This window comes from Nymphalis io, chromosome 8, assembly GCF_905147045.1.
Source record: "Nymphalis io chromosome 8, ilAglIoxx1.1, whole genome shotgun sequence".
In the NCBI taxonomy this organism is placed as follows: domain Eukaryota; kingdom Metazoa; phylum Arthropoda; class Insecta; order Lepidoptera; family Nymphalidae; genus Nymphalis; species Nymphalis io.
Window position 1 is genome coordinate 3,862,522 of NC_065895.1, and position 15,991 is coordinate 3,878,512.

The following is a 15,991-nucleotide window of genomic DNA, read 5'->3' on the forward strand; positions in this document are numbered from 1 at the left end:
CAAAACTGTCCGTATTTATATGCATATTTTATGATATAATTATTCACGCAGGGTGGGCAGAGGATGTCTAAGAATATGACCTAGTGCCACATGACCGCGGCACACCCCTCACCGTACTCGCCGACCTGATACGCACTCATACATACGTGAGTATTATTTACACACACTAATATGATTTATGAAGGAAGTTGAAGCTATGATTGTGTGAACATTTGGAACACACGTGACCAATATTATTTGGTACGTTCATACATAGTAAACATTTGTGGTTAGTAATCTCTACGATTTTCAAAGGTAATTATGTAGCTAGGTCACTTATTATCTTAATGTTTAATATTAATATTGACCTGTTCCTTAAACCCATGTCCTACTAATACAGTAATAGCACAGTTATTATTTCAATTGTTTATGTCAGGGAATTCATAAAATCCTTCGATATCAGTAAAATACATATTAAACTATATGTATTAATCATTTATCGATCAATATATTATTCATAAGGATTAAAAATAATAATATGAATTACACTTAACTAACTCTTCACTAATAATTATGTTCAATAAATTGTACTCAAAAACAAAACTTTCTCGTCGCTGCAGTAATTACCCAAAACTATTGATTACCCTACTTCCTATGAAGGGGTTTTAACTAATCAAATACACAAATATAATTTTTTGTTTATACTTAGAATAAATTATTTCCTGAGTTAAAAAATAAATGTTATGAATATCGTTGATAAGGTTTTTCTTTTCAATTTAATGAAAATTAAATATATGTATACTCCTGTTCTTCTAAAATATGAATAATATTATAATTTAATAATATAAAGTAAAAAGAATCTTTTAATTTGTTCTTTCAATCAATGCGTGTCATTATAGAATAGTGTAATTAAAAACATAATGTTCATCTCGTGGTTATTTGTTAAGTATTAAGAATGTAAGAAATTGTTTAAATATTTCTTACAATGTCTTTTGCTAAAAGTGACCACAGACCAGCAGGTGACCCAATTGCTTGGCTGCGTTCCAAAAATAATATACTAAATTTGATAAAATATAGTCAATAACTAAAAAGTTGTCCGTTATATTTTCAGAATTTTGAGTTTTAAAAATAATAACGAATGAGATACAAAATATCTAGTATCACAAAGTATCTAGTGTATATATTACTTTATTAATAAAATATTATGTATAAATAGTGAATGTTATTAATATAAATTATGAAGCAAATAGCTAACCTTGAGCCGTTTCGTGTATCGAACCGACCTTCCGTGGCACCGGAAGTTGGTGTAGCGGGCACTAGAGCTATAATAATACTGTGTTGAATCAAACACAAAAGAGTTTTAAGATTGGCATCTTGACAATTGCTTCCAAAACTTTGATGTATAGAAAAGAATTTGCGTTATTTTTAAAGTAAAACTTCTTTGGACGAGATAAAGGATATTATATTCTTAGTACGACTATATATATATATTTAAATCAAAAATGAATACGAGTACACCTTATCGAGTACAATTTTACAAGTAATTTTGAAACGTCAGTTCAGAACTTTATCATATCGTAACAGCCTGTGAATGTCCTACTGCTGGGCTAAAGGTTTGGAGCTTGTTGCACCACGCTGGTCCATTGCGGGTTGGTGGAATACACATGTTGCAGAATTTGCAGTGAAATTAGACACACGCAGGTTTATTCACGATGTTTTCCGTCACCGTAAAGCAAGAGATGAAGTATAATCGCAAAATTAAGGACACGAAAATTCGGGTTTTAACCTACGATCATCGGTTAAGATTCACGCGTTCTTACCACTGGGCCATCTCGGCTCACAGTTCAACAGTTCGGAATGTATATCGAGAAAAACCGACGAGAAACTTAATAATTACACTTTTTCATTAATGACAAAATTAATGATGTAACCAAACATAATTAATTTTGTCATTTATCCAGAATGGAGGGTAGAAGTATTTGTCTACGAAGTGTAATTCAAGAGCGTCCCTATAAAAAAGTTTTCAAAGTATATATATGTTGTAAAATACTTTAAGGAACTTAAACGGCTTATTAATCGTAACTCAAAAACAATCTACTGATATATCCAAATATATTAACCAGGCTAATTATAAATAACACAAATGGTAAAATTAAAGTTAATTGTAAATTAAGCAACATTAAATAACAGTCAAAGTATTTGTTTATGCTATACACTAAAACGACGATGTCACAAAATTTAAATAAAATTTCAGCTTAGCTGGTTGCAACCGGATTATAATTTAGCTGCAATATTTGAACCACACATAATACAGCGAGATTAAATAAAAGCTTGTAAAAATACTTCTCTGATTTATCGCCAACCAAAAAGGAAAAATTCAATTTTCTTTAATGCGAAATTACGATGCAAAACACAATACACCTATTTCGTTACGAAAGTTTAAGTCCCTTGGGTGAAACAGGTTTTTGTAAAAGGATGTTCATGAATGTTTTACTACATATTTTTTTACTTAATACAAAAAATTCCTGCGGAAAATATTTTTGAACTTTTAAAAATAATACTTCAAGATTTTAAGTAATATGTGCCTTTGAAAATAGAAAGTATTCATGTCTGAACTTTAAAGTACTATATTTAAATTTGTTTTGTCACGCACGATGTGCATTATCGCGTTACGTGTATAATTGTAATATTTTTTCTTATATAGTATGCAAAAAGAAGTAAAATAAACAGTTCTAAGCTCACTCACCCTTGGTTGTTCATTCATTCGTTCATTCAAATCACATTATGAACAATTTGTTTTGTATTATATCAATTTCTTACTTTTATTTTCACTTTTTATTTTTTCTTATTTCGCAACATATTTGACAAAACATCGCCTTTACTTCTTCATTTTCTCATTTTGGATTTTAACTCAGTAACATTTCATTCTACCGTTAAACAATAAACTGGTGAATGATCATCAATAAAATATCATCAATAGTAATAATATAAGAAGTATGACAACAAATACTTAGTCACTAAAGTCGGTGCAGTAAGAAATAACAACTGAAAAATTCTACGTGTGTTTCTTTTTAAAAATTGTATAAGTAAATATAAGTATTCTTTTCAGATATTCCAAGATGGTGCCGCGTTGGTTACTTTTCTGCTGTGTGGTGTTGCTCGCGAGGCCGGTCCACCCTCAGGGCGCTCAGCAGTGCCCACCGCAGAACACTATCACTCCCTGCAGCTGTACCGTTAAGAAGAACGGCCTTGATATCTTATGCGAATTTACTGAGCAACAACACATACAAAAGGTAACTATTTATTAGCAAATTACCAAAAACTTAAATTGTAAATGACGCTGACGCTGTAAATTAAACTAAAGAGCTCTTTTCGAATGTTCAATCTTGAGATCTCAAGATAAGAAAAATTCAAGACCCTTCAGGGGTTAATTTACGTGGTAATTAATGAAATAAAAATAATGGTCGTAGCTCCTCGGATACTCGGGGCGTAATCGCAGAACAATTAATCGAACTTGGCGGATTACGTGCTCCAAATAATTTGTCGCACAAATATTTATGTTCGTGAAATGCCATTCTTATCTAGTAAGACTAACTTTGTAACCTATACCAATAAGAATTTGTTATTTATTTAGTTTTAGTCTATTTTAGTGTAACTAATTTTATTTTCTAATCGTCATGAATGCTATATTGAGATGGGGTTCCATATATATAGCCGTCACAACATCGCAAAGAAGCAGATTTATTTAAAATTGCACGTTGAACTTTGCTTCGTAGCCATACTTGAAACTAATGACTTCGATTTTTCTGTCACCATCTCCTGGAGTTGACTATAAGATCATTCAATTAATTTCTGAACTAGTGATAGTGAAGATGTCATTATTATTATATTTCAATCTATTCATTTCATTAATAATTTATTTTTAATAAATTTTCATTTTTATGCGACGCTTACTGTTTAAATTGAACTTTTAATTAAACTTATTAGCTCACTGGGTTAGGTTAAGCTTAAATTGAAATTAAAAACAAAAACTTACACAATTTAGGTTCAAACGAAGTAGGGATGAAAACGAATAATGTGAAAATTGTTTTCGTTGTTTATCTCAAAAAATTAATATTAATCTTAATAAAAAACCGCTGTTCTTTTACCTACTTATTTAAAAGCAAAATTAAATAATAGTTCAAATAATATAAGGTGATTTAAATTACAAACATACAACTGTTTTCTACAAAATGTGTTCGAATGTTACCATCGAGTTAAATAACTATTTTTTTTTCTTGTAGGCAATGAACACACTTCGATCGAAGCCCATGATCATATTCTACTTAAAGCTGCGTCATAACAATCTAGCGAAGCTGCCTTCGTACATTTTTCTGAGCCTTGATATCCGCCATCTTACTGTTCATAACAGTAGCTTAGCCGTTATAGAGGACTCTTCGTTAAGCTCTATTGGTAAGTAAATAAAAAAAATCATTTTACAAAACAATTTACGATATAATATTTCTTAAGTCTCTTAAAAATCGATATTGTCCAGTGAACCGAATAAGTGATTCTTGATGTGATAGCGAACAAGATTGAGTTTTCACGTATTTAATTTGCGTTTATAATTCATCTCCTTATCGGTGACGAAGCTTGCATATTATGTCCGAATCGATGATTTTATATAAACACAGTAATAAGAATAATATATAAATAAATTGATTAAAATTTAATTAGAGAAGGTTTCAGAACGAATGTTTTCACTCTTAATTAAAACTTATAACACTTTCAGGGAATAAACTGACTCAACTCGACGTGTCTCAAAACAATCTCGCGACGATACCGACCTCATCTTTTACGCATCTTAATCACTTACTTATCCTGAACATGAATCACAATAAGGTAATTTTATACAACGTGGCTAAATTTAAATTACTTCTTGTTAAATTAATTTACTTAAAAAACGAATTTAAAATATTTTCAATCATAAATTTTTAATTCAAAATAATGAATCATTTTATATTAAATGAAATTCTTATGTGCCTAGTGGTTAGAATCGGTTCTCCGATGATTGCGGACTAAAATCCAAGAAAGCACTTCTGTATTAATTAGTTTATAATTAATTTCGTGCTTTCGTGAAGAAAAACTTCGTGAGGAACTTAGAAATACCAGATATTCCACAGATAGACCAGCGTGTTAGAATAGGCTCTAGAAATTGTTTCCTCAAATTGAGAGGTGGCCTACGTCCTCTGTAGGACAATTACAAGCTGTTACTTTTTACTGTTTTATAAGTACATAAGAATAGTATTTAATATTTTATTTACTAGAAACTTTCCATAGGTATATTATATATACATATGATAGGGTAGTGAAATTATTTAAAAATTGGTCGTATAGCTTCGCTTCGCTGGCAACACAAACAACTACAAACTTGTGAGAAAGGAGAACCTGCCTATTTTTAAGTCGATGATAATGTACATGTCACTTTGTATATTTACTAAAATATATCCTTATGTTTTATCGTGTGAGAACATATTTATTATCTTTTCACGTTTTTAGTGTGACGCGATTTGGCACACGAATTGTTTCATTGGCATTTTATAAAGTGTTTCATCTAAGTTGGCAACGTCTTAATCCTGGTGTAATGGCCAAAGTTTTGTGTATTTTTTCCCTTTTTTAACTTACCCGTTATATAAATATATATAATATAATAATAAATATATATATAAATAATATAAATATATATATATATATATATATATATATATATATATATATATATATATATATATATATATATATATATATATATATATATAGATAAAATTATATAAATCTAAATTTCTTGCGTATTCTGTATTTATGTTGACCTCAGCTTGGCTTAAATTATTTTCACTTGACTATATTTGATATTATTACCATTATTTGTTTTACTTGTTGTTTTTTCGAGGAAATAATATAAAATATAAAAATCCGAGTAACCATTCATAATATTATGAACGCTTTGGGTTTTTTAAAAGTAAAATATCTTCAATTTTTTATGTAACAGATTAAATATATATTGTAATAATTAAAAGCCTATATATCTCGTATTAAAATATTATGAGTATAACTTAATATAAATTTAGAAACCTAATATAACCTTAGGCACGGACGCAGATGTGTGTTTAGAAATTCAATTAAAATAAAAACAAAAAAACCGCCGTTTTGTTGTTAATTTTGAACTAAAACAAAAAGATATGTAAAGAAATAACAACTAAAAATGAACTAAAAGCCCTAATAAATACCTTCTTTTAAGGTGACAGCAATACATAACAGGGCGTTCATGGGCCTTGACACTTTAGAGATCCTGACATTGTACGAAAATAGAATATCGGTTATCGACGGCGAGGCTTTTAAGGGCTTGGAAAAGTAAGTGGAATATATTTTTAATTGATTTTTCACTTTGTTCGAACCTTTTCTCACCTTGGAAGAGCTCGAGGATAAATTTAAGTGATTTAATAAAAGTGTGATGTAATTATACAGTGATTGATTGATATTGCTCGAAACATTTCTCATCTCTTTTTTTCGTTACATAGAATATAATAATTATTTCTTATTTTTATTAAAAAAACCTTTTTTCAAATTTTAATTAATATATACACTAAAAAGCAATACACTTACTTATAGTCAAAGTAAGAAGTATATTATAACTATGTGTATCAATATGTGAATCAAATATACAAAATATATTTTTAGGAAGTTAAAGCGCCTAAACCTGGGTGGAAACGAATTGACAGTCGTACCGCAGAAAGCTGTTGCGTTACTCGAGAATTTGAAGAAACTTGAAATGCAGGAAAACCGCATCACTTCTATATCTGAAGGAGATTTTGCAGGTACGTTATCATTTATGATTTACAAAGTTTTGTTTATTACTTCGTAGGATTTTATTACTTTATTTTAAATACAAGAAATTATTGTTGTACAAATTAATTTATCTAAATATAAATGACCTAACTTATTTAGGTTTCAATAGAATCGTAATTATATATCGTAATTAACTAGTCTTTTTATTAGTCCAAGAGTGAGCCACGGTTTAAAATAAGATATATAATATATATACGCAAAACGCATTGCTCTTAATAAATAAATATAACCTCTATACACACTCGTTAAATTTAGTATCAAACATTGTTGTGCAACCAGTTGTATTACCAGTTTTTTTTTAAATATTGCACCGGGCGACTAACGTTGTATTTTTCTTTTATAAATGTACACTGTAATGCAATCTAAGTTTCAGATAATAAATATTATTTATTTAATAGGTTTAAGGAATCTAGACTCATTGGGATTAGCGCATAATCAACTGCGGGAGGTACCTGCTAATGTGTTTTCTCATTTGACATTCCTCAACTCTTTGGAGCTCGAAGGCAATCAAATCCAACGTATTGACGAGAAGGCGTTTGCTGGATTGGAAGGTAGAAATAAACAAAGGCTCACATAATTAAGAATTACATACTTCTTTACAAGATTAAATAAATACATATTTTGTAGAAAACCTGCAATACTTACGTCTCGGTGACAACCGTCTTCACGAGATACCGTCTGAGGCTCTCCGACCCCTACATCGCTTGCGTCATCTGGACCTGCGCTCGAATAATATCACTTACATAAGCGAGGATGCCTTCACTGGCTACGGAGATTCCATAACCTTCCTCAATTTGCAGAAGAATATGTAAGTATAAATAAATCATAATTTTAGCAAGCTATAGCTGTTGTTAATATCGCTAAAACTAATTTTAAATTAAAATTTTGAGTCGATGTTATAATAGTCAATGACATCGGTTAATTTGTTGTTAAAGTGTTAAAATTATCCTTATATAACATAGACATAGAGTTAACAATAGAGTTATTTTGACTTGGTCTGAAATTTAGACAATATTTAATTAAGAAGCGATTAAGTTAAATGGACAAAGTAGAAGTTCCATAATTTGTTATAACGTAATAAGAACATAAATGGTTTGGCATATAAGATTAAAAAAATCTGATGTTAAAGTAAAGTAGCTTTACTGATAAGCAAAGGTTTCATCTCCTCTTAAAAAGAATAACTAATTCCACCACTCTGACAGTTATGGTAGAATTTCAGCCGAAACATGTAAGTTCCACACTTCAAAAATTATCTTTGTAAATGAAGTAATTCCATACAGTACAATTCCATACAGTTTGGACATTTAATTACTCAATGTAAATGTTAAAAAAGCCGAGATGGCCTAGTGGTTAGAACGCGTGAATCTTAACCGATAATCGTGGGTTCAAACCCGGGCAAGCACCACTGAATTTTCATGTGCTTAATTTGTGTTTATAATTCATCTCGTGCTTGACGGTGAAGGAAAACATCGTGAGGAAACCTGCATGTGTCTAATTTCATTGAAATTATGCCACATGTGTATTCTACCAACCCGCATTGGAGCAGCATGGTAGAATAAGCTCCAAACCTTCTCCTCAAAAGGGAGAGGAGGCCTTAGCCCAGCAGTGGGACATTAACAGGCTGTTACTTACTTACTTAAATGTTATAAAATTATTTAGCAAACGATTTCCAAAATAGTAGTATGAATATTCAGACGAAACATCCTTAACTTCGAAAGATTTATTTTAGACCCAGTGGAGTCTAATGAAAATATCTGAAAATAGTAATGTTACACGATCCAATTCGCTGAATGTAGCGGGCTTATTAATTCTGCTGCAAAGCACAACATTGTCAGTATTAATTTAGATTAATTTTCGGAGTTACTTCAGCTTCTCTCAACCGTATTGGCCTTTAAACGTGTAACTTGATTAATCGAGAGAAATGATTTGCAAAATTGTTCAATATTCTGTGTCGAATGACGTTGTCCGTATTGTACAGAAAATTGTTAATTAATTTATCTTGGCAATTTGTTTAAAGCAATGTGTATACAGTAACTTTTGTTGTAACTGTTTTATTTACTAGTTACCATACTCGCAAAGTGGGTTACTTAAAGTCAGGTGTAAGGTGTATGTCCTTTTACTTTTACATACAACGTGTATGTAAAACTTCATAATGATCGATTGAGTCGTGAAACCGTAACAATTAAACTCACTTTCGTATTTATAATATTAATAAGGATATACATATGTTGCGGTTATGTAATAAATACATTTCTTTTTATTTTGTATTTTACAGTATAAATAATATAAAATTGTAATTTTTAGTATTTATTATAACGAATTATTAAGGTAATAAGAAATGTTAACCATCGCTTACATTAACTGTAATTACAAACTCACTCACCCTTCAAACCAACACAACAATACTAAGTACTGATGTTTTGCGATAGAATATCTGATAAGTGGGTTGTACCTTCCCAGACGAGTTTGCACAAAGCTTGCGAATGATAACTAGAATGTTAAAATAATTCCATCAGATTAAATTACAGTTCCATCACACTTTACGTTAATTTTTACGTTATCAGCGAATGTTCTATTGAATGAATGATAAATGTTAATTAAAAAAAATACATTGAACCCTTTTCAATTCCCACGTTTCTATGTTCCATTCCATCAACCATTAAAATTTTATAAGCAAAATTTCAGCTTAATCCATTTGGTTAAACGGATTTAAAATTGATTTGTAAGGTTTGTTCCACAGATACTAATAAGGGAATCGAAATAAAATCTTATTCATACTTTATTCAATAAGTCGCTTAAGATCTCTTCTAAAATATAAGTATTTTTCTTTAGTAAATTGAAACTTTTAAGCTTCAGTTTTTTATTGGAGTTTACTCTAGTATGCTGGTTTATTTTGTATTCTAGTTGCATTTGCTACGTAACAACGGTGCAATACATACAAAGTGGGAATTTTTGTTACGAAATGATAAGTTCAAGTTAATGTCAGTAAACACTATTTTAGAATCTTCAATAACTAATTAATATAGAATAGAATTAAATGACTAAAATATGCAATTGAAATCACATTATCATTATATTATTTTATCAAAAATAATTTGTTTTTGATACTCACAAAACGTTAAAAATCTTCATTTTCCAATCATATTACACAACTAAATTGAATTTAAAACTATTACCGGTTCCTAATGTATTTCTTTATTTCTACCATGAATAAGCATTAAAAAACTTCGTCGTATGATTATTTATAATGTACAAGAAAAAATAGAAAACGAATTTAAAGAAAACTGAGACGAGAAACGTGATATAAAAATCCGCTGTCTACATATTTTAGACTAGTAATCAAAGCGGAACGTCCTAGAACCTTGCCAATACATTGGTTCGACGTTTGTCATCGTTTCATTATAAATTATCTTAGTGAGAGTATGTGTCACGGGTGTTCTATATATATATCAATAGGTCTTTAATTTATTTCCTTCAAAATAAAATAAACGATCAAGTTCACTTTGTCAGAAATAGCTTTCGTATCCATCAATCGGTATAGTAAACTTTATACTATGTTTATAGCAATTTTATCTAGCTACTTGGTAGTTATAGCAAAAAAATTCAATAATTTTGTAAATAAAATCTATATATAAATATAGACAAATTTTAATTGTAATAGTTTAAGTGTGCTGTTATAAGTGTTGACACCGATGTGCGGATAAATCCAAAAGAGTTTTGCTTACATCGTTTTTTATGCAGTAGAACATAAAAAGAAAATGTATATTTTATTAAAGTAAAATAATCAATTACATATTAAAATTGATTTCATACTAATGTCATGATTTTCCAAAAACTGTACAATTTAATGTCAGTTTGTTTTCAAAGAATAATAAACCTTGCTTAATATCAAATAATTTCTTTATTAATTTTTAAATTTAATTATTACGTTATCTTATAATGCAAGCAAATTTCTTCATTTTTTACTATCAACTAGAGGCAGACATACGAATAATCTAGTACTTATTTTTATTCATAGGACCAGTTGGATTGGTATGATATATGATATATGAAAATTAAGGAAATCTTTTGTCATAATTTTTAACAGCTTCGAGATCATCTATGTGTACTTTACTCGATACTCATTGGATGAAATTTGATCCCTTACTCAGAACATTTACAAAACACAAACATATTAAAAATGTCTGTGTTCATGACGACAATATCCAAGCCATTTTTCACGTGGACTAAATTATAGTGCACAAGAGCATTCTCTATTCCTTCACTTCATGTTTCAAAGGGATGGTAAACCAGACACGACCAGACAATTTCAACCGCAGAATCAATGACACGGGCTCGTCTGCACTGCCAATTTCCAGTCTTCGATACACTACTGAGAACTTTGTACCAAAAATAAAGTAACTTTTTTAGCCCAACCCAGTGTTTGAATCTATGACCTCGGGATCTGTGGCTTTATAAGCTACGTACTAGGTCAACGAAGCAGTTCCATATCAAACATCTAAAAAAAATGAGAATAACAGATGAGTTCCGCTTTTAAAAAAAACAATGATAAAATCACTTCAGTTAGAATTAACTGAGCAGGCGAATTGATTACACTGTGAAGCATTGTTGATTTAGATTGCTAGTTCGAATAGAATTGCTAGTCAGCTAACATTGACGTAATACCCATGTAGGTATGTTTAATCAATTATCAGTTTTGTACTCTATTTGATGTACATTATCGATATTTTGTATGCATTTTAAGTTTTCAGTCGATTATAATCGGTTCTATATGCTAAACAGATCAAGAATAGGTAGTAGGTTTACGTTCAATTTATAATTATAAATAGACTATTCTTAAGTACTTGTAAGAGCATTATTGAAACAAATATGCTTTGATTTTGATGATATTCGTATGTCAAACTAATTTAATTACGTTTAAAGATCAAATCCGAAATAACTTTTTCTAGAGTTTGTCTTCGTTTTTATGACTCAGTTGTGTGATTCTGGTAAATTGGAAAAGACCCCACCGAGACCCATCGGTGTCGTACAGCCAACAAAGAGAATCCTTATTACGTAAACACCTCAACCACTAGTAACGTGTTGAGAACTAAGCATTAAATTCCCATGCGGGATTGGTCAGGTGGCTAACCGTATAATTCTACCATTTTGCTGATTTCATGAAAATCCTTGACATACATCATTTATTAGCATATGAATACATTATTTCTAAGCATAATCATTAAGATTTTTTTCAATTATACTTAATAGGATTCACCAATTACCTACAATGGGTTTTGACAACTTGAACTCGCTGGAGACGCTTAATCTGCAGAACAACAAATTGCAGCATATCCCCGAGGAGATCATGGAGCCAATACTTGATACACTTCGAGTTGTCGATATAATGGGTATGTCGGATTTAATATAATGATGTAATGACTTAATTAACGATTAAATATATCTAACAGAGTAATTAGTTTTTGTAGCTAATTGAAACTATTGATTGTGTATTTACTTGCTAATGTGTCAGTTGTTAGTAGTAAGACTTGAAGACGAAAGCTTTTTGATGAATATGATAATAATTACCAAATATTGTACTTGAAATTTTTATTCTAGTTACCTTATATTATTATATTTTATTTATACTATTTTAAGAATATGACTAAATTAGATTTAATTTTATTTAGATAATCCACTGATTTGTGACTGCGATCTCGCATGGTATGAATCTTGGCTTTCTGGACTCCGCGATCGAGACGACGAGATGATGCAGAAAAAGCGTACGATCTGCACCATGGTTAGTGAGCACCGGGAGTATAGCGTGGCTAAAATACCTGTCGAGAAGATGAACTGTAAAAGGAAACCTGGCTACGGAAGACCTTCAAGCGCCGTTAACATTTGCCCTATGATGGTAACCAATATGGTCCTTCTCGTCATCGTTAGATGGCTTTAGATAAATTGGTTTACCGAAAATATATTTTAGAATCATTACCAGATGGTTCTGAGAGAGCAAACCCTTTTAGTTTCCCTATTAAGTTCAACGAAAGGAATGTCGAGTTAGCTGTGGCCGGATGCCTTGATATGACCTTTCGTTTATTATATTTCTTTGTAATGTGATGAATTTGTAAAAACTAAACATATCAATTTGGGCTGAAGAAAAAATTGTAGATTTTGGAATGAACTTGTGATAAGGATGATTTCTGAGGTGCGATACACTAGGTATATTAATTAGAATACCTTTGAGTTAGGTATGCCTTACTTTAGAGTATTACCAGCCAGATGTGGGCGAGAGTGAAATAGTGGTTTGAAGTATCTGAAAGAGTCGTCTTTAAAACTTTGTCATTATCGAGCTAAACAGTCTTGAGCGCGTCAAAAGCGAAAACATTTCTGAAACTGACCTAATATTAATATAAACTTCTAATATTTTTTATAATTTACCCCTTGCCTTTACTATGTAATTCTACTCGTATTATAATGTTCTAGTAAGCTTTTGCGCATTTACCATGTTGACTATTCAATGTTTATCTCTATATTCATAAGAACGCAAGAATCTTATATATAATTTAGGATTATAATTATAATTAAAATTTTAATGTGTTTCCACATATTTCCTTGATATAATTCTACCTCTTGTTTATGAATTACGTTAGTTAAATTATTACCAAATTATATTACTAACGCTATGCGTTAGATGAAGCCCTTGGATGTTCGTTGTAGATTAGTTATAGATGGTTAAGTGTTAGATATAAGGAAATATGCAGTTTAATAGTTTTTTTTTTAATTTATATTTTTATATAGTTTATTATTTTTTTAGCTCGGCTTCAGAAATATAATTTATTTTAAGGTATGAAGTTATTTTAAATTAAAATTAGTTTTGCATGGTCGAGTTTTATTGATATTTGTATCTTTATAGTCTTTACATAAAGACATGGTACGATCATTAGTTTATTTGGTTATATTAATATCAGTTACGATATATTTTGTATAGATTTTATTAAAATTTATTAATAGAGTAATAAATGTGACTCTAAGCTGTTTGCTAAATGCTTGATCGTGTTTATTTTGCTTTTTTTTATTTTACTTCCACGCAAACGCTCAAATTTTATTTAGAAACACGGTAACAATGTAACTCATTCGTTCTTGTAGTGTTCATATATTTTACCTTACAACCTATTTATATTTTATATTATAATGAATGTGTGATCATAATAATTATTTAAGTGATAAATGTAACCAAAAACATATCCCCTAGTCTGAATTACATAAGTATATTTAAGTATGTTCGTATAATATACAAATGTTGCGAATAAAATTGAAGCTTTCTATGTGATAACCTTCTGTAATGAATTATTTAAATGTATTGAAATGATAAAAAAAATATACCTTTCAAACCTCGACCTTTCAGAATGTTTGTAATGTATGTTTATAAAAATGTTGAACGCGTGTACGACGCGAGATTGAATACCTATTTTGTATTCTTTAAAACGCGTTTACATATTTTATAAAAAAATAAAATTATATACGTGGTAATAATATGGATGTGTCTATTGCAGTTTATAGATGGTATTTATTCAATAGGATTAAGTATTTATTGCACAATTATATAATCCATTATGCACTTATAGTTATATTGTAATGATAGCACGAAAAAAAATGATCGGAGTCGAAAAACCTGATAAATTAAGGACACCTTACCATCCCATGATGAGTATTTAAAATGCTATGTTAGAAATATATTCATATACTATAATTATTTAAAAAATATAAATGTTGTAATTAATGTCGATGTAATTTCAATTAGTTATTGTACGCGGGGCAAAGCACGGTTTAATCTTATTTTACGCTCGATGAAAGATATCTGATGTCATCAAATTTATGACGTCACGTCATTATCAATGCGTCATAGTCATATCCAACAATATTTGGATGAATATAAGCTTGAATAACCATAAAATCTGTAAACAAATTAGACATCTCTAATATTAGACTGTGCTTTTACGCGTGTATAGTCTGCTAATCAAGTTTACTAACTTAGCTATATTTATGGTTATAGGACGCAAGTTAAATATACCTACTCGATTAATGAAGATATTGATTGCTATGATTCTTATAGAAATAAATAAATCGAACCAACATCAAACATATCGTAAGGTTGAATGTAACGCGTAAAGCAATCTTCTCACAAAACCTAACAATGCATATCAATTTAGTATTAAGACATATTATATCGTAAAATGTTGTGTATTTTACTGTTCTTCATATTTACTGTTATTAATCGTTGTTGTGTATTCTGGACGCTTGGTAATTCGATGTTTTCATCCGTATATCTTAGGTGTTCTTTGTGAATGAATAGTATCGAATTCGAGGTGTATTAATAGGAATGACCGGTACGCAGTTTCGGTGAGCAATAATTTTATATGTATTAATAATATTTCAATGGATAATCCTTTTAATCTTTGATGTTGTTGATATAAATTTAAAAGACGTGTTCATGAAGTTTATAGTCACATTTATTATTTAAGTTAAATCTAATACTGAAATTTCGCTGTAAAGTTGTATCAAATTTTGATTTTAATAAAAATATAAATACAATTGAACTTGTGTTTTATTTGTAACATGTACACTGCGTCATTTTTTGCTCATTTCATTTGGGGCATGGTAAAGCATTTCGTATAACATTTTAATTGTATAAAAACAGAAAAAAAACACATAGTCTATCAAAATATTAAACTAATGTAAACGATAGACAGTAAACATATTGACCAACGGTTTTACCTATAAATTGTATTTAGGGTGCGAGTAATTAAAGAACACTGTGTCATCTTCTTTATAATGATAATAGAAGAAAAATACTGAATACTCGCTTCACAGCATTTTTAAGCAAAACTACCTTAATTGCGATTCTAATTCAATGCATCTAGTATCCTTGCCACCGTTCCACGCGGTTATGTACCATGTTTCACCAGGTCATTTGTACAGTAGCTATTTGAATTTTTATTTGTATATTTATTTACGGGTATAAGGCATTCAGTAAATTGAGCAAAGACAGAAATAGCATTATTTTGGTTATAATAAACATATCAATCAATATTCCTTAATATTAAGTAAAAGATATATATTACTGGAATCTTCATAATGGATGGCA

The 15,991-nt window shown here is 29.7% G+C and overlaps 1 protein-coding gene and 1 long non-coding RNA gene across 6 annotated transcripts in view; one reads left to right on the forward strand and one right to left on the reverse strand.

Annotated features, from left to right (window-relative positions):
- LOC126769849 (uncharacterized) overlaps nucleotides 1-1,291 on the reverse strand; it is a 144,227-nt gene extending 142,936 nt beyond the window's left edge. The window contains exon 1 of the long non-coding RNA XR_007669428.1: nucleotides 1,235-1,291. This is a non-coding gene — a long non-coding RNA (uncharacterized LOC126769849). The remainder of the gene's footprint in view (nucleotides 1-1,234) is intronic.
- Nucleotides 1-15,430, forward strand: part of LOC126769841 (leucine-rich repeats and immunoglobulin-like domains protein 3) — a 107,902-nt gene extending 92,472 nt beyond the window's left edge. For 4 of the 5 annotated variants that reach the window (XM_050488741.1, XM_050488740.1, XM_050488739.1 and 1 more), the window contains 10 exons: nucleotides 52-146; nucleotides 3,089-3,272; nucleotides 4,263-4,431; nucleotides 4,751-4,860; nucleotides 6,257-6,369; nucleotides 6,697-6,833; nucleotides 7,263-7,415; nucleotides 7,492-7,672; nucleotides 12,115-12,254; nucleotides 12,534-15,430. In XM_050488741.1, the coding sequence (XP_050344698.1) occupies nucleotides 3,099-3,272; nucleotides 4,263-4,431; nucleotides 4,751-4,860; nucleotides 6,257-6,369; nucleotides 6,697-6,833; nucleotides 7,263-7,415; nucleotides 7,492-7,672; nucleotides 12,115-12,254; nucleotides 12,534-12,799 (1,443 nt within the window). In that variant the 5' untranslated portion in view covers nucleotides 52-146; nucleotides 3,089-3,098 and the 3' untranslated portion in view covers nucleotides 12,800-15,430. The remainder of the gene's footprint in view (nucleotides 1-51; nucleotides 147-3,088; nucleotides 3,273-4,262; nucleotides 4,432-4,750; nucleotides 4,861-6,256; nucleotides 6,370-6,696; nucleotides 6,834-7,262; nucleotides 7,416-7,491; nucleotides 7,673-12,114; nucleotides 12,255-12,533) is intronic. The other variant, XM_050488743.1, reaches the window with a different exon arrangement.
- The last annotated feature ends 561 nt before the right edge of the window (nucleotides 15,431-15,991 follow it).